The 22,266-nt window shown below is 47.0% G+C and overlaps 1 protein-coding gene across 4 annotated transcripts; it reads right to left on the reverse strand.

Moving 5' to 3' along the window:
* Positions 1-248: 248 nt before the first annotated feature.
* NFKBIZ (NFKB inhibitor zeta) lies at positions 249-8,746 on the reverse strand. Of its 4 annotated transcripts, none has more exons than XM_075034153.1 (12): positions 8,421-8,746; positions 7,853-7,992; positions 6,902-6,938; positions 6,685-6,791; positions 5,788-6,551; positions 5,234-5,339; positions 4,759-4,905; positions 4,337-4,400; positions 3,523-3,692; positions 2,786-2,896; positions 2,500-2,667; positions 249-1,835 (listed from the first exon to the last, which is right to left on the reverse strand). In XM_075034153.1, the coding sequence occupies exons 1-12, from the start codon at positions 8,647-8,649 to the stop codon at positions 1,782-1,784; spliced, it is 2,097 nt and encodes a 698-aa protein (XP_074890254.1). In that variant the 5' UTR covers positions 8,650-8,746; the 3' UTR covers positions 249-1,781. The 4 variants fall into 4 exon arrangements, with proteins under 4 accessions (XP_074890254.1, XP_074890256.1, XP_074890257.1 ...); XM_075034155.1 differs by having other exon boundaries at positions 8,482-8,603; XM_075034156.1 differs by lacking the exon at positions 8,421-8,746 and adding an exon at positions 8,166-8,178.
* Between the last annotated feature and the right edge of the window lie 13,520 nt (positions 8,747-22,266).

Below are 22,266 nucleotides of genomic sequence, written 5' to 3' on the forward strand. Positions count from 1 at the left end.
TTCAGGTGACAACCTGCTATTTCGACAACCTGGTGACTATTAACTCTATTTGGGGCACATCTACTGAACACACAGGCAATAAAACTGCATGGTGCATGACCCAGAACACCCAAGCACCAGCTCCAAAACCAGCATCAAACAAGAAAATGCATAAACAGCAGGATGAAGACTTCATTTCATCCATAACAAACGATCTTCACCAGCCTCACAGTATTACCGTGCTAAATCAGTTTTATCTCAAGCTTGATTTCATCATCATTATTTGTATCACAGACAGTAACCACCAAAATTTAATTAGCATGTTTATTCAAACACAGGTTACATGAGAACCTTCAAGAAATACATCGCAACTAGGCCTCCACATATCAGATTTTTTCACTTAGCTTGTCTACAAGACGTACTGTGTCAAAACAGCACAATCAGACTAACTAAACAGTTATGGCACAGAATTGCATGGGATGCAAAAACAGTTTAAGAGCAAAGACCACACAGAGAACATATTACTGGATTACAGCCCAGCGTGGATCATTCAGAAAGTGATAGGAGGAAGTTTTCTCCAACAGAACACAAGTATACAGCATCATCAGTATACATTTTGCATTAATAACCATAATTATTAAAAAATAGAAAAACGTTAACTTCAAATATTACTTGGCTAGCCACTATACCTATAAGGTAAAACCATAAATGGACTAACTCTGCTTAGGAGGTGAAAAACACTAAGTCTCTAGAATTAACTAGAGTCCAATTCAGCAAACTACTTATGCGTGTGCTTAAGTCCTACCAACACTAGTGGGGCTTACAGGTATTGAAGTATTGTAATTAACATGGAGAGATTTCAGCATGCATCAACAGCTAAGTACATGCTAAATACTTTCACTGAATCAGGATCATATTCCTGAAAGTCCAACAAAGTTATATACACACTATAGAAGTCATGATCTTTCTCCCTCAGTCTACTGCCCGTCAAAAGAAAAACCTCTACTGGGTATGAGAAAAACTGATACAGTCCCCTAAAGAAGCATGGCTTTTCATGTTTTATCAACAACTCCAAAAGCATGCACAAATCAGTGCGAGAGACAATCTACCTTAACTGTACTTCCGGTCTTCAGTCTTTCAAAACAACAGAATTTACCTGATTTTCACCAGTATAGTATTAAAACTCTATATGCAATTTGCAAGTTCAAGATCAAGGAACTTGTTTCTTCAGTTCATTCCCCAAGCAATCAGTAGATTTTTAGAACTATACAGCTGTACAATAATGCCAGTGACTATATACAATCCTGCACGAGATACTGGAAGAAAGCTACAGTTACATAAATTAATGTTCAACTTCAAAAACATTTGATTTGTCTTTCACTTAAGTGTTATTAAAAACACAACAACAAAAAAATAACTCTGCAATGTTGACATGTATCAGCCTTTCTAAATAAAAGATTTCATGTAGAACTGTCCTTGTCCAGAAGTTATCTGTATGGCTGTTTAAATAAAATCAGTCTTGCCGTAGCTATGAAATCCAGGTATCCAGGCAAGTGTTCCGCATTCTTGGGAATGAAAACATTCCCGTTTGCTCAGAGGAATTTGATTGTTGGGTTTGGGGTTTGTTTTTGGGTTTTTTTTAAACTCTTATATAACCCACTATATGATAGTGAACAAAATACTTTTGTTTCATAGAAACAACTAACATTTGCCCACACCAGGCAAATGGTCTATTTACAGATACATTAGGACTGCCTGACTGACAGTGAGTGTGAGTTGCTGAACTCCAAGAAACATGGAGCTTAAAATGGCGACACTCTCTGCTGAATCGCCTTCCCTTTTAGGATACGTCTTATCTGGAGAAGAGAAAAGAAGAAAGACAAAAACATTAGTATTCATCATCCTAAAGTGAGTGATAATCTGAAAAAAAAAAATCAAACCCTAGACCCCATTCTGCATTCCTCATTTATCTAAGCCTAGGTTCTGAGCTCAGTTACACCAGAATTGATCCAATTTTACAGCATTTGAACCAGTGAAAGGCAACAGAATTACTCAGTTGCTTAAGTTATTAGCTTCTTAGGTCGAGTCACCTCTTTCATCATGTATTTGTATAGCTCCTAGGAAAAGGGGGTTTTCTTCATCTGTTATTCAGGCCTAAGAACTGCCATTACTAATTATGACAAGACCAACAAAAGCGTGATCTCAGGCCATACCGAGATGAACAAGAGAAAGTGTATTACTTCCAGTATGTTGCAAGGTTACAAAGAAAAAACCTATCTTGACAGGAAAAAGCTTTTGAGATGGAAAAAAGCTACAAGTGAAACCTATAATTTCAGGTCTTTGTGTGTTCTGCCTGATCCTGACATTAAAACCAAAGGTCCCTGAATAAAATAGCATTTGCTAAATCTTCTCCTTAAAAGCTGCAACTCAAAACCCCAAAGAAACTTTTGGAGAGTTACATGGCTTTTGTGTAAACAGGGACAGATGGGAGCAGAGGAAAGAGTGGTTTGGTTTTTTTACCTGTTCTCCCACAAGGCCATCAGGAACCAGATGAACTGGCTGCTCATTCTCCAAGTTTCTGGCACTTGGATCAGCTCCTTTTCGCATTAGCAAGCGCACAGCATCCAACTGACTCACGCGATACTGCAGGCTGGCAGCCACATGGAGTGCAGTGTTGCCATTGTAAGCCTGGAGAAGACAAAGTAACTCCATGAAGGAAAGGCAGGGGCATGATTCTCAGGACACTCGCGGTGCCACACATGTGCACATCCAAAATTATATCTGCATTCCAGAAAAATCACTGTACCTTTGCGTTAACAAAAGACAGACAGTTGGGCAGCTCCAAAAAGAGACGAATGAGCTCCAGGTTTGCTTCTTCTGCTGCCAAATGTAAAGCTGAGCGACCACTTTTACGATCCTATCAAAAAAGAAATTGTTAGTCTTCCCTGCAGGTGCTTCACTTATCCAAAGTGAACATGCAGACAAGTAAAGCAGAAAGCAAAGCAACTGCAGAGTGCTGAACGAACTGAAAGTCAATCTCAATATATATTTTAATATACCTAATGAACAATGGACCAGATCTCATTTGGCAGTAAGCTTACATAGCCAAAATATCAAATGTTATATCAAGTAATGGTCTGGCCCAGCACAGACCTAAACTGGACAGGTAAGCAGTTCTTAATTAAAATTTGCAGTTCAAGAACAAGGTATCATCAGCACCCTATTACTACAGATACCTCAGACTGCTTCAAACATATTCTTACTTTCAAGAGACAACTAACTGCAGCCAGCATAGCATCATTCTTAATCCAAAAATTAGACTGTCACCTCCCTCTTTCCCCAGGGTTTATTTGCATTGATAATACCTTGCTCTGAATAAATGCAACATTCCCATTCCACTTGGGTACATTAAGCTGTAGGGAAGCTTTCAAATTAGTCTACTTCCTTTGTAATAAAGCTGAAATGTGGCATGGGAGAAAGGGACGTGTTCTGCTTCCACATTCTCTCTGCATCTGGCACTTCAGACAAAGTAATTTTACTTACTTTCGCTTCAACAGAGGCTCCCATTTGTATCAGAGTCTTGATGGTTTCTACCAGGCTCTTGTTTCTCAGCAGAAGCTCCTGGACCTCAGGGGAGTGAGGTGGCTGGCTGTTTTGCAGTTCATGCAGCACAGCATTATGAGCCAGAACAGCACAGTGCAATGCCGTCAGACCTTAACATTAGAAAAAAAAACATCATTAATAAACAAATACAATACAGAAGTATTGACTGGCTGCTTGTTTCGAAGGATGGATAAAGGCGCTTCTACCCCCAAGAAGCCCAGGGACAGTTCCATACTCGTAAGTGACAGTGACTGCTCCTGAGTGGCTTGAGATTTAGGTTGTCCATTACCAGAGGAGTTAAGTAGCAACCTACTGTGAGCTCTCAGCCAACAGATAATGAAAGAATTAATTTCTAATATATTTTTTTACAAAATGTACATTAGAAAGAGCTGTTACATGGAAAAGATGTTTAATTAAAACAGCTCTTTGGTGCCAAAGATTCTGGCTTCTGTATCCGCCAATGTCTCGCTGGCACTCAAATGTTTTGAGCAATAGCCAATTACTACCTACAATCTCCATGCCAAACACAGCAATCACATGTAAGAGGGAAGAGGTCCTGACAGGCAGATACTAACCATGTTTTTATCTGGCAGATATGCCAATTGTAATGTAATTTCAATTGTAATTGTAAATTTCAACCTGGCAAAGACATGCTCCATTTTATTGCTTCTCAACCCAGGATAACATTCACATCAGCAGCTATAAAACGCTGTAACATCCAGTAACTCTGTAAATTATAAACTCAACTACTCACCATCATAGTTTGTTGCCTCAAGGTCCACATACTGATTGCTTCCCATGGCTCCCTTTTGAATTGCCTACAAAAGTGGGAACAGGTATGCATTTAGGTCTTATCCAAACCACATATTACTTCCTCAAGCTTGTATACAGTCTTACTGCAACAAAGTTGCAAGAAATAATGGCATTAAGAAGAGACTTATTTATTGTTTTCATAGACTAGAGGATTCCACCAAATTACTCTAAAACATTGGTGAGAACCTTCATGTGAAATTCAGTCTTACTTTAAGCCATTACTGTGGAGCCCTGAGACATACTCCCAAGGCTACACAGAGAGAAAGATAAAGAGAGGAGTGGTGTTTTCAGGGTTTCCCAAGACAACTAATACAAAGTGTAAGCGTTACAGTCAGGGCAGAGCTATGCCTGCCTGATTCTCACCTGAAGGACCTGGGCATGCCCCTTCTCAGCGCAAACATGCAACGGCGTCCTACCCCAGCAGTCTGTGGTGTTGACTTGAGCCCCCAAGCTAACCAAGTCCTGCACAATGAGATGCTGATTGGCAGCCACAGCAACCTGGAAAGCACTCTGCAAACATCGAGAAGAAAATTTAAACTATTAGTCACCTGATCTCTAACAGGAAAGACCAACTAAAACAAATAAAAACCCTAGCTACCTGGTATTATTTAAGCAGCGATTATGAATACCAGGAAGCCAGGACAAATGAAGCAGAGCACATAGTTTTACCAGCTCAAGGTGATCCCAAGAAGTATTAATAGCTCAAGGTTAATATTAGCATGCAGGCTGAATCTCAGGGTTAATATTAAATAAGCATTGCACTACATCTTCCTCAGGGTCCAGGCACACAGAAGCACTCAGGCACACAAAGCAGGTGCAAAGATTTTGAGAACCTCACCTGGCCATTGTGCTCTTTAATATCCAGCATGTGCAGGGCAGCCATCTTCCTTGCAAGAACGTAGGAGAGTGCTCGTCGGCCCTGCGCAACAGCAATGTGAAGGAAGCTGCGGGAAAGAGGTGAAACACAGAGTTACGCCACCATACAAACTAGGGCTCAAGTCATTACAGATCCAAACATATAGGAGGGGTGTTACGCTGCCAGCTTCAGACCTCCTCTGCATGACTAAGACAGGAACACAGGTACCTTCTTCCCAGGGCAATTTAAAGCATCTAAACTAGAATCTTTTTCTCCCCATTTACCAGATAAAAGTCTAACGATAAGTCCCTGAAATTAGACAATACAAACACCTTATCTGCTCAGTGTGCTGCAACTCTGTGCATCACAGCGCATGAGCAAGACCACACCTTTCACTTGATCAGCAGAACTACTGCACTCATGACACAAACACTGCTAATGAACTGCTCCCATTACAACCCCATGGTCCACCAAAAGCCAAACAGAAACACTTCCCTCCCTTCCACGTCAGAAACACCGAGACAAACAGCACTCACGTGTCTCCGTCCGAGTCTTTTGCAAGGAACTGGTCTTGAGAGATGTTAGCCAGTTTGTTTTCCTCCTGCTCCACTTGCCATTGAAAAAATGACTTGCCCAGCTGCGCCGTGCTTCTGGCGATGTTTTGGTCAGGCAGAGAGACATTCAAAGTAGCCAAAGAGACACTGCGCTCCAGACTACCACAGATGTTACTGGAAAGCAAGCTGAAGTTCGGAGCGTGGGAGCCGACATCAGCCTGTGGGTGGGCACTGGGCAGCGGCTGGAGGGGAGCAGAGATGCTCTCCGAGCCTTCGGAGTCATTCAAGAGGGAGGAGAAGCTCTGCGACGGGCAGTACTGCAGTTCATGGCTCTCAAATGTATTCTGCTGGTAGCCAGGAGACTGGTCGTTGGCAGCAAACGGCCTGTACTCCAGGGAGGCGTCCGAAGGATAGCTCTGCGACAAATCTTGGTTCTGGGATGGAGGGAACTGGTAATGCTGTGGTGGATCAAGCACATGCTGGGAAGTGTGATCTTGGAATGCTTGGTACTTCTGGGACGGGGAGAAAGCCTGTGTTCCTGGGCTGTCCTGGTACTGCTCGCCAGGCGAGCTGTGACTGGAGACATTGTGCAACCAGCTAACCTGCACCGTGTTCAGAGAAACAGGGCTCGACTCGTTCTTGATGTTTATAATGTTCTGAAGCAGATCAGAACTGCTGTCATGCTTTGGGTCGTTTTTATGAGTCTCCTCCATGTTATCCATAGAAGTTGGTGTCTGGGGTGGTGTCTGTCGGAAAAAAAAAAAAAAGAAAAATCAAAACAAGCCCCAGAGTGTTACAGGTATAGCTGTACCTGGTAGTTTATGACCACACAAAGCAAACTGAAAAATAAAGGCATGGAAAAAGTTACTACAAGCTTACCAGGAGGTGTGGGTGAACGTTAGCTTGGCGTTTGAAAGAAGGTCCATCAGAAAGGAGCTCAGGAGCCTTTCTTTTGCCACTGTGACCTAGTATACTCTTCAGCTCTGCTGAAAAGAAAACGAATTTAGAATTTATTTGGAGGTTACTCTTACAATCCACTTTTAAAATCTTATTGCAGGGTATTTAAAAAAAAAAAAGGGGGGGGAGGCTTTTTTACCTGTGTACTGCTCGTAGTTCACCAATCCTCCTTGTGCCTTTTGAGAAAAATCCATATTATTCCATTATTATAATGTTATTTCAGGAAAAAAAAACAAAACCAAGAAGAAAGCAGCAGCGACTTGCTTCTGTAAACATACAATACACCTTAGAATAATTCTAGTACATGATTGTCTAACCCTAATTTAATTGCTTTTAATTAAGGTTAGAAAATGGAAAGACTTTTATAGAACTTAAATGAAAACCACCATTTTTCTTAAGGCTTTTTAAGCTATTTGTTACAATACCACAAAAGTCAAGAAAATCTAGAGCAAGACACTGTTCCTTACTGAGGTCTGAGGATTTTTTTTTTTTTTTTACATAAATAAGCCAGCCAATTTTATACTACTTCAATGCCGTGAACTCTTCTATGCAAAAATTTTCCTGTGACAACATTTGTCTAGGAAGCTCACAAAGAGATGCTCAGAAAGCCTATTCTAAACCCAGAAAAATCCCCTTTAATCTTCCCAGAATTTCCTGTATTTTTTTCTGTTTCTATCTTTTCAGACTGGAGGGGTCTGCCTTTATACTGTGTGCTCTGCACGGAGGAGCACAACAGCATAAGAAAGGATTCTCTTCTGAGAAGATTCCCCAACTCTTACAATGAATGACCTCATTCGAGTTAACAGGGAGTTTCTGTGGTTTCGTAACACAAACGTATCTTTATCCAAACTCCCTGTAGAGAATCAAGCTTAGTAAGACCATTTTCAGGTGCCTCCTTCTCCCACAGTAAGCCTTCTCACTAATTTCTTCCCAGCTCTGCTCTTCCATTACGTCTTGAAAAGGAAAAACACCGACTCCATCCCCATCAGATAAAGCAGCAAGCTCACTGCCAGCGTTATCGCACGCCTTTTTTTGCCAGCTTCAGTAACCATTAAAGGCGGTTATGTCAGTGCTGAAAAATGCGGGTTACCTTGCCTTCCTCCGCGGCGGAGCCCGAGGACATCTGTTTGCTGCTCCTGAAGTGCAGCAGGAGCTCCTTCACGGAATTCTTCACACGGACCCCCTGGAAAGGGCCTCTGTGCTGCTTCCCTCCCCCCATGTGCTGTTCAACTGTTGAGAAACGAAAACAAAACCCCAATTTAAGCCGCTGACCCCGCTTCCACTTAGAAGAGAAGGGGGAAAAAAAAATAAATTTAAGTGAGAGCGGGAAGGGTTCTGGAAAACAGCCTGAACGCCCGGTTTAGCGGAGACGAGCCCAGCCGATGTCTCCCCCCGCCCCGCACCTGCTCCGCCATCTCAGGGGCGTGCGGCTCCTCCTCACCCGGGGGACCCCCCGCCCGCTCCCGCCAGGCTGGGAACAGCCCGGCGAAGCGCTCCCGCCCGACGCCGGGCTCCTCCCGCTCTTCCCCGCTTCGGGGGGGCTTCCAAGCCCAAAGGGCCCGCGACCGTCCCGGTGGGGACGCAGCGGGAAGCGCGGCTTCGCGCCCTCCCCCCCGGGCGCAGGGGGCCGGGACCACCGCCGCCGGGGCACGCCGTACCTTGCAGCGCGGGGCGGGCGCCGCCCCGGGGGTCCCTCCGGCCGCCGCCGCGGCTGCTCACCGAGAGGTCCGAGTCGGAGCCCGGCGAGCCCGGGGCGGAGTGCGCCGGCGAGCAGCTGCCCTCGCTGGAGTGGGGCGAGGCCCCGTAGAAGTAGGCGAGGTTGATGGGGCTGCTGAGGGCGCCGCCGCCGTCATCGGGCGCCGCGTCCCGGCTGCTCTCCACGATCATGGCGGTGCCGCGGGGCGGCGGGCGGCGGCGGCGGAGGAGGAGGGCGGCGGGCGGCGGAGCGGGCGCGGGCGCGGGCACGGCCAGGGCTGGGCGGGCGGCGCGGCGGCGACTGGGGGGCGGCGGCCCGGGCGGCGGCGGTTATAGCGGCTCCGCCCCCCCCCCTCCCGCCAACACGCACCTCGCGGGGGCGGGGGCGGGGCCGCGCTTCCCGTAAGGGCGGTGGGAGGTGGCCGCGCCCGGGGCGGGGCGGGGCGAGGGGGCGGGGCGAAGCGGGAGGCGGGGCTCGGCGCTCGCCCCGCCCCGCCCCGCCCCTGGTCCGCAGTGGGCGCCAGGCAGCGCCGGGGTGGGGATGATGATGGGGACGGGGATGGGGTTGGGGCTGACGGGGATGAGGATGATGATGGGGATGATGGGGACGGGGCTGATGGGGATGAGGATGAGGATGGGGACGGGGATGGGGTTGGGGCTGATGGGGATGAGGATGATGATGGGGATGGGGATGATGGGGACGGGGCTGATGGGGATGAGGATGATGATGGGGATGGGGATGATGGGGACGGGGCTGATGGGGATGAGGATGATGATGGGGATGGGGCTGATGGGGATGGGGCTGATGGGGATGAGGATGATGATGGGGATGGGGATGATGGGGATGAGGTTGGGGCTGACGGGGTTGAGGATGATGGGGGCGATGGGGATGATGGGGATGGGGGCGATGGGGATGGGGAGGGGGATGGATGCCACCTCGCTCCCTGTCCTCCAAGATAGCCCCTGGAGACCTCCGGCAGCTTTTGCGGCCCCCGCTCGCAACACCTGCAACCCCAAATTTCCACCCTCTTGTGCAGATGCGGAGACGGAAACCACGAGCGTCGCCCTCGGCCTCCCGCTGCCGCCGACGCAGGCTCGCGTCCCCGCACGCACACACGTACCCCTCGCCCCAAGGGCGACGGCGCGGGAGCGTTCGTCCCGCTCCTGCCAGGCCTCGGCTCTGGGGACACGGGCTTGGGAGCACGGGGATTTTTTGGTCCTGTGCCTCAAGCCGGCAGCAACAAGAGCGAAGGGGAACGTGAGTAGTTACTCACAAAAGAGATGAGTCATCTCTTTTCTTCTGTTATCGGAGCCTGTAGTAGGCAGGGGGCAGACACAGAAGTTATTTTGGTTTTAGGTTGCACCATACTGCGGTGGCAAAGCCTCTCAGTTGAGGCCGGCAGGGAGAAGCGGGTAAGCAATACAATGCCGAAACAAGAAGTGGGCGAAACTGTGTGCCTGCGATTACTGTTAACAACGCTACTGAGTTATTACCAATACTCACAGGGGAGACTTCTCAGGTTTCTACTTTTCAAGCAAATATTTCTGCTTTCCTCCTTTCCACTGAGGTCACCACCTTCTAGAATACGAGCCTGCAGTTTTGTCCACGAGGTTGCGATTAGGACGTTTTTAGCACCGTGGCTGCCCCCAAAAACATGTAGTAAGACAACACGGTATTTCTAAAGTATATTATGCAAATTGGAGGTCTATAATTTAGATTATTATACATGTTTTAATTGTGTTAAAAAACATGGGACAGGTGCAACGTGAAATTATATTAATCAGCCCATGAGGAGGCAAGAGGGCATTACTTTATATTATTCAAATATTTCTTCCGCTGTCAGGTGAAGCAAGGGTTTCACTGGGAATTAGCTAGGCAGTTTTCTACTCCAAAGACTGTTGTTATACACCATAGATTGAATTTATGCAGTCACAGCAAAATTTGCAAACGTAACCCATAATATGAAATCAGGTGCCAAGTAGTGCCAGAAATAGCACAGTCTAATAAAGGTAAAAACTCACTTGCTCCCTAATCAGCAGCTATCTCCCAAGCGCACCTTCTCCTTCATTTAACGAACCTCTTTATGCAAGGGAGGATTTATGAAATCAGGCCGTATGTTTTAAACACGCAAGGAGATGGTTCTCTGTTGTTCTTCAAGCCTTAGATCTCAGTTACAATACCTTAGCCTTAGGTAGATGCTTTTAAGTATTTCCTCGTTGAAAAGCGCTCGCTGCTCAGAGATCCCTCAGCCCCCGAACTCTCTTTGCATGCTCGGTGGCTGATGGGAGGACCCACAACCCAGCTTTCCGAAAGCGGATCCAACTGATCAACCTTTGCATTCTCATCCCTGCCAGGTAGCCCGGACAGCCGGTCGTTTTAATCTAGCCAGGAGGATCTCCAACTACGGCAGCAAATGGATCTTGTCTTTTAACGAGCAAATGGTAATGTGAGTCTGAGAAGTCTATAAACCAGAAAATTAGATTTGGCATCAGAGTTGCCTGCAATTCCCTTGAAAATGTCAAGATTAAATGTGGTTTTCAAACCAAAAGTGCATTTCTGTCATGGTAGTCCTACTGTGTCGTGGAAGGTCCCTAAACCACACACAGGCAGGGACAGACAGCACCTTTACCCTTGCTATTCAGTAACAATTTTGAAATGGATTTAATTGAAGACCAGTCTCAACGTATTAATGAAAACTGTTCTATAAAACAATTGAATGAGGTTTTTGTCTTAAAGAGGGCGTGGAATTTCTTTTTCTCTTCTATTCCAAAGTTTCTACCCTCCTGCAGGCTGAACTGCTGACTCGCTCTCCTTTTACCAAGCAAAACCCACTTCGGCCAACACTCTGATACCTCAACTCCTACTTGTTTCATCAGCGACATCTTATTTATCAGGTCGTTTGGCATAAATCTACTCCCAGTCAAAGCAGATTAAGACAAGTCTAATTCCACCAAGCTCTGTAACAAAAGGCTTTTTGAAAAATACACACACCCATCGGTTGCACAAGACGAGCTGGCTCCCAGCAGCCTTGTGCTCTCAAAGTGCCTCCATGCAAGTGACTGGTAAATTATTGCTACATCTACAAATTGCAATTATTAATGCTGCAGACCTTGAGCATTTGTTTTTCGGCCCAAACACTACGTAACATCTGTGGTGACCAAAACTCCGTGAGGCGTCTTCAGCCTAAGAAAGTTCCTCCCGGGCTGGGTGGTGACCAAAAGCGCTTGTCACCTCTTCTCCTGACAGGGAACCCAGCGCAGCCCGCACAGACAGCGACAGACCGGGGAGAAGGGGGGGTCAGCCAGGAAGGTATGGCAGGGCTGGGGTGTCCCGCTGGTTTCAGCCTGCTTTGGCCTAGCTGTAATTCAACACAACCCGTCAACATCCAGAGCCGGAGGAGGCTGCGAGACAAGCGCGGTGGAGGATTCCTCAGCTCCCCCAGCGCTGCCCTCCCAGGTTTTTATTGTAGCACCTCCATTTAGTGGGGTGTATCAATAATGCCAGCTAGCGGCCAGTGTCAGCAACATTTGTCCTGAAACCTCTCTTGCAGGCACCTGCAAATAGTGAGACGTGCTTACCTTGGTATCTCAGGCAATTGCAAAAATAAGAAACAAAATGCATTGGTTTCGGAAAGCTCTGCTTCTTCCCTCACTTCAGAACGCAGCCTGGGCAAGTATTGTGGAATTAAAACTAGTCAGTCTCGGTTTGGGTTATTCCGATATACTTGATGACTGAAACAGCTTTTGAGAGTGCAACTTGTGCACACCCGTGAACTACTTTGAAGGGATCTGAAAATTCAGTTAAGACCAAAAAAAAAATAAAAATCCTGTTGTCTCGAAGCTTGCACTCACTGGTTAGGGGTCTCATTGCAAAAGCCAGAGAGGTTGAAAGCCAGCCCCTGAGACTTTCACCACCAGCTAAACACCTAGGCTAATCAAGGTCATGCCTCTCCCTTTTGCTATCCTAACCAGAGCCAGCACAGAGAAAAGACGCACTGGACCTGCTGCGCTGGGCTTCCCTCTGCGTTAGAGCTCCAGTAACTCTGTCCTTGTTACAGGGAAACAGCTGAGCCGCTGCACTAAGTCGAAGCAAAATCAAGAAGCCTGCTCAGTGTTTGGGGGTTTCTCTGTTAAAACAGACTTCCATCTTTTCAACACCCTTTTTAATTGTAACCATGAGATTTTCTCTTACACCTGGGCCCTCATACTGAGAAAGCGTTTCAATAATGACAGCAGAAATTCAGACTGAGGGAGAAATATTGCTGCCCAGCTTTCAGCCGTCTCTGGTTTATCCTTTCTGACATGAGCTTTGCAGCCTGAGCTGCGACGCCGCGGGGCAGGGGACTTCTGGGCCGTCCTGCGGAGCGGCAGTGAGGCAGCCGACAGGAAACCTCCGGCAGAACTGCCTGCGACCAGCCCGGCAAAGCCCACACGCGGCGTAAGGGAGCAGGGGGGGTACCAGGCAGATGGGTTGAGGACTCTCAGCTCGGAACGATCTGGGCTGCAAAGCTCGGGCAGAGATTTGTGTGTGCTGCAAAGACATCTTCCCAACACCCTATGCGATCCCCTATAGCTGTGTAAGTCATCACTGCCGATCTAATCCCCGATGTAACTGGCCCCTACCTCTATATAGTCAAACGATATTGCCCCACAGTTTATTGCTGTAAGGAAAGGGCTAGCCTTTACAGCATCGGTGTGCCCGCACTGCTCCGTCCCTGGGGTGTGTACTGAGGTGAATGCTATAGGGGATGTAGGCTTTAAATAAATAAATAATACGTAAATAAATCAAGCCCGGAAAATGGAGCTTCGCTTTCCCTGTAGAGCAGCACGTAGTCACCCTGCCAGGCACGCAGTCCCTCCTAACCGCGAGTGAGGAACATGCCAGGTGTCGGAGCAGCCTACGGTTCAGCGGGTACAGGAGCAGAATAAACATCTCTCATCGGTCCACCTCCTAAGCAGCAGCATGGGACAAGGGTCAGCCTCTGGGTAAAGTGGCAGAGCACAAACTACTAGCAACAAGAACTCAGTTTTGCAACACTGGAGCAGTATAACCTTTGTGGTATTTCTTAAACTGGAAATAAAAATGGTGGTTTACAATCCAGTTGCTTAATGCAAGTGAATATTTGCTGCATGGATGTCAAATGTTCCTTATTCTCCAATGGGTGTAATTAGCCTCCTGCTGCAGACTGTGAGTCGAGGTGTGCGAACACCGCCGCCACCCCTCTGTACCCTAGAAGCATTTCCACGCAGCACGCGAACGCCAAGCCATCCAGCATAAAGCTGGGTTTGCCTTTAGAATAGCATCGAGAAAACCAGAGGTTAAAGCTTAGTAATGCTTCCACTCCTAGAGACTGTTCAAGATCAATACCTGTGTTTGCTTTAACGGTTTAGGCGAGCACACGTCAACAGGTTGGAAATGGTCCATGACACCGTTTTGCTCTAAAAGCCAGTACAGAGGAGTCAGTGTTTCTTTCCTCTTTGCTATACTTGTATTGCTACATTTTTCCTAGACATTGGTCTCCAAGACTGATGTTCTGGGATTAGCCTGAACTTCAAAAGGGGGCATGTATAATTCTTCATATTAAAGGAAAACTCAGACTATTTATTTAACATATGTCTTTTGGGGCTTGTTCCTTTGATCCGAGGAATGCCCTCAATTCTGCTTTTTTCTCCCAGGCTGTTTGACATTTAAAAAAAAAAAAAAAAAAAAAAGTGGGTTACTCCAAAGTAGAGACTTTCACACTGCGTATATAAAGCAGCTGAAATCAGTACAGAGGAAAAGAAACCCCCAACCCAGCAAGTGCTACAAAGCTGGCTAAGTGGATCTGATTTCTGTGCAAGTAAACAATTTCCCTGTACATAACACCTTGTGTTTGGGGACATTCCTCGCAATGTACTCACTGCCCTGGTTAGTCATGTTTTCTTATAAGCTTACCTATCTCATTAGTTCATTAGCGCCTTGCAGCAGGAATGCATGGCTAAGAAATACACACACCACTGATGTCACAGTGTGTAAACAAGGAGCAGAAGGCCGTTTCCCCATAGCAAAGGGCAATGTCATATGTCACCTATAAAGGATACTGGGTGTACATAGATGGGGTAAATGGTGCACGTTCTTGCCTCGAAATATTTTGCTCATGACAATATTCTGGTTTAGAAGGGGAGTTACTGCAGTTTCTCAGTGCTGTTAGGGAGTCTCAGTGTAGGTCTGAAGGAGTAAGCATCAGTTTTCCTCATGACTCATGCTGAAGACCTTTTTCCTCCTAACTCAGGTGACCCACCTGGGCCAAAACCTGTCATTCTGAGCCCACATTAATTTTATTTTCTGCTGTCAGATGCAGGAGCCTGTGCTGTAAGCACAGCAGGTGAATTAGGCTCCAGCAGACTTCGATTTCAGTCTTCCTACCTTCCACAAACAAGGACCACTTCAACCCCCTGTAAAACAAAACCACTTTCTAGCAGGGACTGCAGAGCTGTCCCAATGCAGCATTGCCACTCAACTCTTTAGTACAGGAACGGGAGAAAAATCTGCTTTGTCTCAGAGAGATTTTAACCCAGAAAAATAATGATTTATTTGAGCTGCAAATCTACCCAGGACCCTGCTTTCCTAATATCTCAGTTTATGTGCAGTAGTGGGTAACCTGTCTAACGTTAATGTTGCCATACATCCAGGCTTCCCAAATATGTGCTTTTCCGCTCAAAACTGGAAAAAATCTACCTGCTTCTTGGACATGGCAAACCAGTCACATCTACCAGACAGCAGATATAAGTGGGCTGACCAGTCCAGAAATCCCAGGCACAGCATCAGCCTGCGTGCAGATCACCTATGCTGTGGTTGCATGGCAGGATCGACACCTGCAGGAAGCCTCAGCACTGATTTGCACAATCCTACACAGCCTGTGAACACACCGTCAGCTCAAGGGTGCAGATCGGCGCGCAGGAAAGCCCAGGCTGAAACAAGACAACCACCGTAAAAGACACTTGTAGCATGTTAACACTGCAAAGATCATTGAACGGAATGCCCTCATGTTACGTCTTGATCTTATTTCACTGTGTTTTCCAGTCCATAGAGTTGAAATGCCTTCAGTTCAGACTTCCATTCACTAGAGAAATCCCAGCTTTCAAAACACATGGCTGTCTGACTTTGGGAAAGTCCTGAAACTCAGCTGTAGAGCTGTCTTCCATTAGTCAGACAAAAATTCAATAAACAGGAAATTTTCTCATTTAAAAAAGCACCTAAACCAAGGCAGCCAAATAAAATTTTATTATGGTAGGGAAAATGTTAGGTTGCTTGCAAGCAGCGGAACAAAAACTTTCCTGGTGCTGGGATGAAGCGCATATACTAGGGCAGGTTTTATCTTCAGTTAAATGTGTGCTGGGACAACTGGGACAGCATTGCTCCATTTATGGGTCAGAATTTGCTGCCACATAAGTCTCAACCACAACTGTCCTATGTCTGCATAAAGGATATTAATATCTGGGAAAGGATACTAATACCATGTTCTTCCTTGCTTCTACAGGCTTAACAGCCAGTTGCTACACATTTAGAAAGAAATCCATGACAGTAGTGGCAAATTTACAATAATATGTAAATCGTGCACGAGTTAGCATAAAACATCAAGAAAGTTGGAAATAAACTCTTTGATTTGGTGGGGCACGGCGCAAAGCTCTGTTCCCAGGCGTTGGCTCCCTCCGCCAGTTCTTAGCTGGGAAAAGGCACCAAGTGAAGCCAGACGCATCCTGTCTGACAGGACGCTGCTCTTCACAGAAGCCGGCCCATGGATGTTTAAGTTTCCTTTTAATTTCCTGCCAATTTCTTAAGAAGAAAGCAAGGGTACAGGCAGCTCTTGTTTCTACCTTGCACATTGCGTCTCGGGAGCTTGGGACTGGGAACGTGACAAGTCACGCCGGGCTTTCTCAGCAGCGCTGTCAGGACTGAGCGTTGCTGCCCCAAAAAGCCCCGGGGCTGGAGGCAAAGCTAGGTCAGGCCACCCAGGCTGTGGCAAGAGGCAGAGCCGAAGGGAGGGATGGGGCTGTGCCCACCCCCCTGCCGCCCCGGGCAGCCCGAGGGTGGGAAGGGAAGCTTCCCAGGGCCCAGGAGAGCTGCTGGAAGCCCGTTTCCAGCAGCTGCCTGATGATGATGACGATGATGATATCCCAACCGCCGTCTCCGGGGCGGCAGCAGGGCTCTGGTGCAGAGGGCAGGGCGCAGGGCTGAGGCTGCTTGGCTGCCCCAGACAGATTTCCTCCCCACACACACCCTCCTCCTATCTACAGCCATTAAACGCAATGGGAAACACGTGGCTTGCTGTAAAGTCAATAAAAGGTCTAACTAGCCAAAAAGAAATCACTTGCCTCAGGAACCAAGCTGATACGGGAGTTCCGTGTGGAGCAGAAATCTGGCCTTCTTCTCCATGTCCCTAGGTGGCATTTGTCCCTGACTGCTGGTCACCCAGTCTGGCTGAGCGAGAGCCCAGGGTATCACCCTTTCTCTGCTCCCTGCGCGCCTCCAGGCAAGCCACAGTGTCCCAGCTGAAAATACCTGGCTTCCACCGAAAGTACTTGCAAGCTACCCATCCCCAGCCATACATAAGTCTCTGATGACACCATGCTACAAACATGCCCCCAAATTTGGGGGGGGTCTAATATCCAGACTGCATTTCATCCTCTGCAAGAAGCTTAGGGCTGAGATGCCTTCCCTGCCTGCCAGATACGGGCACGGGTAATGAACCGGGGTGCTGCATAATCAGCCTCGTGTGGTAAGCCAGAGAAACCCTCACCAGGCGATGAAAAGAAGTTTACGGTTTGGTTTAATAAAACCCTTAGCAGAACAAATTTTAAAGCAAAGTTTAAGTTCATTAAACTTACTTCTTTTCACTCCCACAGATTTTTTGCTAAATTACGAGAAAGTAGGGGTAGATCCCTATTTTTATATATGTTTCCCTGCGTTGTCTTACACTGCACCATGACAGTTTACTCCTGTCCTGTTGAAGCTGGCAGGCTTGTATGCTGATGATGCTCTGCTATTCCAAAATTACTGATGACCTGCCAGGAAAGAAACTGTAATCAAGATTATACAAAAAAAACCTGCTTCCACTAACAATGTTTCTTCCATTCAGTGCTCTCAGAGCTTAGCTTCCCATCCATCCATCCTTCCTTCCTTCCTAACTCTGGAAAGCTACTATTTCCTCCCCTAAAAAAAGAAGATTGTTTCAGAGAGAATTGCCTAAAACAGCTAAGCTATTTAGGGGTATTTTGCCCCTAGATCCACTCTGGACTTTCAAAAATCCCACCATTCATTGTGGTTTCTTCACATTTGGTTATTAACCGTTACCTTCCCAAAAGCCAGCCATTCTTCCGTACCCAACCCCAAAAAACACAGAGACAATTATAGCACAAGCCATTTGGAAGGCTATTAGAAGTAAAAAAATAATGAGAAGCCAATATTGTTCCAATCAATTACAGCTTTTAAGCAATAAAGCAAATAAAATGAGAATATTGTACCTTCATGTCGGAGGAGTGAAGTTAGAATTAGCTCTACGGAAAACAAGCCAGTTCTTTGCACCCCACTGGCAACTGATCGTTCCTTATGGCCACGTCTGTGTGAATGATTGAAAAGTTCCTCTGAGGTTTAACGGTATGAAACAGAGAAGCAGCAGCAAGGAAACTTTTTTTTTTTTCCCCCCTCCCTCACAAAAGTCCTGCTTACTCTGGCTTTCTGGTCACAGAAAAAAAAAATTATATATATTAAAAAAAAAAAAGACACCCTAAACAACACTCCCCACCCCCCAAGTTTATCACAGCCCCAGGCTGAGTACCCACAGGGCTCTTTTTATTGCAGGGGATCACACATCACTTATCTCTCAGCCCTGGTTAACCGAGGAGGGGGGATGTTATGACATGTGAGAGGAAGCAGCAGGGTGGAGGAGGAGGGTGCTGTGAGCATGGCTCCCTGGACTTTTTCTGCGCAGTGGAATTTCCCAGGCGGGGTAAGCCCTGGCAGGGACATTCCCCTGCCAAAGAGGGTGGCAGGAAACCCCAGGCTGGCGTAACGCTGCCAAAAAAGGGTCTAGAAGATGCTGATGCGAGATTCACAGCAAGAACAATGACAAAGGGCCGTACACTAAAGGAGAGGAGAGAAACCTGCAGTGTGCAACACAGCGGGGTTTCTTTCCTGACAGGGGCAAGTTCTCCTCCTTGCCCACCTCCCGCCTGCAGCGCTGCCCGTAGGGCTGGCAAGCAGTCAAGCTGTGTCTCGTAGCCATTTTCTGACTTGGCACTACAGGGTAACCTGGACAAGCAGGTGCCTGCGTAGCAGTCGCATAGGAAGCAAGAGGGATGCAGTGTCCTGCATAGAAAAAAAACCAAACAGGTCCAGCCTTTGGGAGGTGAGGCAGGGCAAACACTTCTCCTTGGTGACTGCCTGGATTTCAGTGGGATTTTGCGCTCAGAAAGGTTGGAATGAGTTTCATGGAGGGTGGCATCAGTTAGTGTGAAAGCTCCATACAGCCAGAAGCCTGATTAAGAAGGGGGAGAGGCAGGGGGCTGGGGAAAAAAAAAAAAAAAAAAAAAAAATAGTACTCCCCTTTGTCACAGGTGTATCACATGTAAAATAGTCACCTGCTCCAGTAGATACGATAACCTTCAGCATGGAAGTTTCCAGGATTTTCCTAAAAGGTGAGCAGATCCATCTGAATCATACTCCCTTTTTTCTCCTTTCAGCAGTGGCACGGGCCAGGATTCACCATGCTTATCAAACGTGGTGAGCAAGGACAGGACACCCAAATCTTCTGAGAGCAAACACCCCCTGGCTTCAGCCCCTTTCGTTACCCCTTCCCAAGCACAGTTAATGCATAGATATCCCGGCGGCTGGCACCAACAAGGTAAAAGCACTGAACTACTCATCCCCCTGCCCGTTGTGTCCCCAGTGCCTCCTGCACTGGAACGTAGATGTTCAAAATAAACAAATAATAACCCCTCAGACTTTACCCCCACCCTCGCCCTGCCTCAGCAAGCTGCAGGAGGGAGGCAGGAGAGAACGTCTCCTTCCCAAAGGTGATCATTCTGAAACCTTCGCCCTGCGGGCAGGAAACGCTGCGTGGGCTCCATCTTCCTGTTCGCAGATGTATTATATCACTGGAACACGTTCAGCTGGTAATCTCGATGGGCTCAATACTTTTCTTTGAAATAAGGGCGGTTTGCTCCAACCGGGGCTGCCATTCGATTGTTTGCTGGCCGAAGGGCCGCCGTGCCCTCGGTCTTGCCTTACGCGCGGCAGGGCAGAGCCCTGGGCAGACCCTCGCCCCGCGCTCTCCCGCAGCAACCGTGGAGCAAAGCGTGCTGCCGTCGGGGACCCGAGAGGCCTCCGGGTGCCTTCACAAGGTACCGAGGTCTCTTTTTTGCAAAGCAGGGAGGCTGCAGCCCCAGAGGGGCACGGAGGGCCCAACACCACGGGTAGTAGGAATAGCATCTGGAGCCCCATCCAGCTTCTCCACCCTTTTCTCCTCGGGTGTCACTGCTTCTTGAATCAGGGCAGCTCAGGTGTTCTGGCTCCTAAAGCCATGGGGGACACTTGTTATCAGCTGTAAATGCACCGGAGGTCAGCCCCCTCCTGGGCACCCACCCACCTGTGCAAACAGGCAATCCCTGCTGCAAAGAAAAGGAAAATGCACATACGACAAGAAACAAACAGAAAGCGCAGAAGGGCAGAGTAACAACGCCACGGCCAAACAGCTGGTGTGTGGCAGGGCAGGATGAAAAGTCGTGACTTCAGTCAAAAATCAAAGTATCTACTTCTAGCAATATTGGTTGCACTGAAGAACAGGGGCAACAGGACATCAGGAAGAAATTTGTTGACATAGAGAACCTACATTTCAAAGAGCAGATATGAAATTGTTAGGATTGGAAGATACACGTATATTGGGTGCATTTTACAACAATGTAAAATAATTGTAATATCTGCTTGTTACTGGAGCTCTTGAACTTTTTTTCATTGGGTTTTAAGACAGTATCTTTTTTCCATTAAATAACTTGGTTTTTTTCTATTTTTACTTATCAAAGCAAAGGCAAAAACGAAACACAGCAGAAGCAAATAATAATAATACAAATATACAGGGCAAAAATGATAAAGGCAGAGAAGAAACCATCAGAATGAAGAGACAGCTAAAGACAGAAATAGCTGCCTGGCCAGTAGCAAGCAATGATTCCCTGAGAGAAGCTGATTCAGGCATAGAAAGAGGGCAGGCAGGACTGGAAAGTGTGACTCACCCGGCCCAGGGAAAAACAGAAGGTAGAAAGGAGTGGCAAGAATGGAGCCCAGGATGGCAAGGGGGGGAAAAAAAACCTGTGAATTTGTCATGGTTCTTTCACTGCAGGTACTTTTGCCATGCCTCTCACCTGCTGAACTCCAATGAGCACATCCCACCTGGAAACTTTTTTGCAACGTCCTTCTGTGTGCTGCCATGTCACAGGAGAGCAATGGTACCTGGTGTATAACTAGTCCTGGTCATTGCAAACAACCCGCAGCAGAGATTTAGAGTGAAAAGGGAAAGTCCTGTATCAGGCTGAATCAGAAAATAACAGGTTCGTACAGAGGGCCCAAGCATGAGGGCACCGGGTAAAAAGCACTTGTCTATTTTCAGAGCTGACCAGGGAAGGGAGAGAATAACAAGTGGAGGAGCAGGACAAAATGTTTAATGGATGGCTGAACCAGGGAACACTGACTGCCATAGCATGGTCTTGCTGTCAGACCACACAGTCTGCTAAATTTTCCACGTTGCAGGAAGAACTGACTTGAGATGGACCGTTCTATCCCAGTAAAGTTTACTCCTCTGAATTCTTTTGCGACTTCAGAAAAAAAAAAAAGAGATCGGATTTAACAGAATATTTAGGGAAAAAAATCATCCTCTGAAGGACAGCCTTAAGCCAGCCTAAGAGTTACAACATCTATGTCATCAACTGAATTTCACTCTAAAATGAACTCCAAGTAAAAGAGCTTCAGCCGGTGGTGTTGGTGCCTTTGTTTTCAAAACGCAACTACCCAGGAGTTTAGAAAACAAACCACCACCGAGACTATTACGTTGTGGCTTATGTTTTTCATTTGAGAGTCATCCCAGGCTCTTTTTCAGTGCCTCAAAGCCCTCTTCTGGCCACATTCATTAAGGATTCACTACTCTATTAAGCCCACACGAGCTGACACAGTCAGGATGTGGGGGAAGGCATGTTGTACTTTCACTTCGGTTTAGTGATGTGCTCACTCTGCATCTGGGGCTCATACAAAATAACTCACACACTCTTAATCCTTTAGCGTCCTCCCACAAAATCCCTCTCTGCCATTCCAGGCAGAGAAGAAGCTCCTGTGCCATTCACCATGGCAGAGTCACAGAGCAGACCAGCTTATTTCACCCCAAAAGGCTACTGAATATGCCCACGAGAGGCTAGTAACACCAACAGTGAAGGAGGACACGGTTATTTGGACAGAATTTTAGAGAGTCGCTGCCCAGATATGAACTAGGTTACCTTACATGAAAGTTCAGATCTGGGTGACAAGCACTGCGGTGAATTAACATTTCAGGAAAGACTCAAAGATCCATTTCCCTGATTGCAAATACATTGCTCTTGCATTGTAAATAGGACAGCTAATGTTGGAAGTTACATAATACCTTGCTAATTGGGGATGCAGTGCTAAACCATGGGATGAACATAAGAAGCCCCATTCCAACCAGATCAGAATCCAGGTGGTCTCGGCTCTTTGCCAGCCCTGGTGAGCCTCCTGTCCTTCTGTCCGGCGGTATGAGGCTCAAGCCGCTT

Source organism: Buteo buteo, chromosome 8 (assembly GCF_964188355.1).
Source record: "Buteo buteo chromosome 8, bButBut1.hap1.1, whole genome shotgun sequence".
Classification (NCBI taxonomy): Eukaryota; Metazoa; Chordata; class Aves; order Accipitriformes; family Accipitridae; genus Buteo; species Buteo buteo.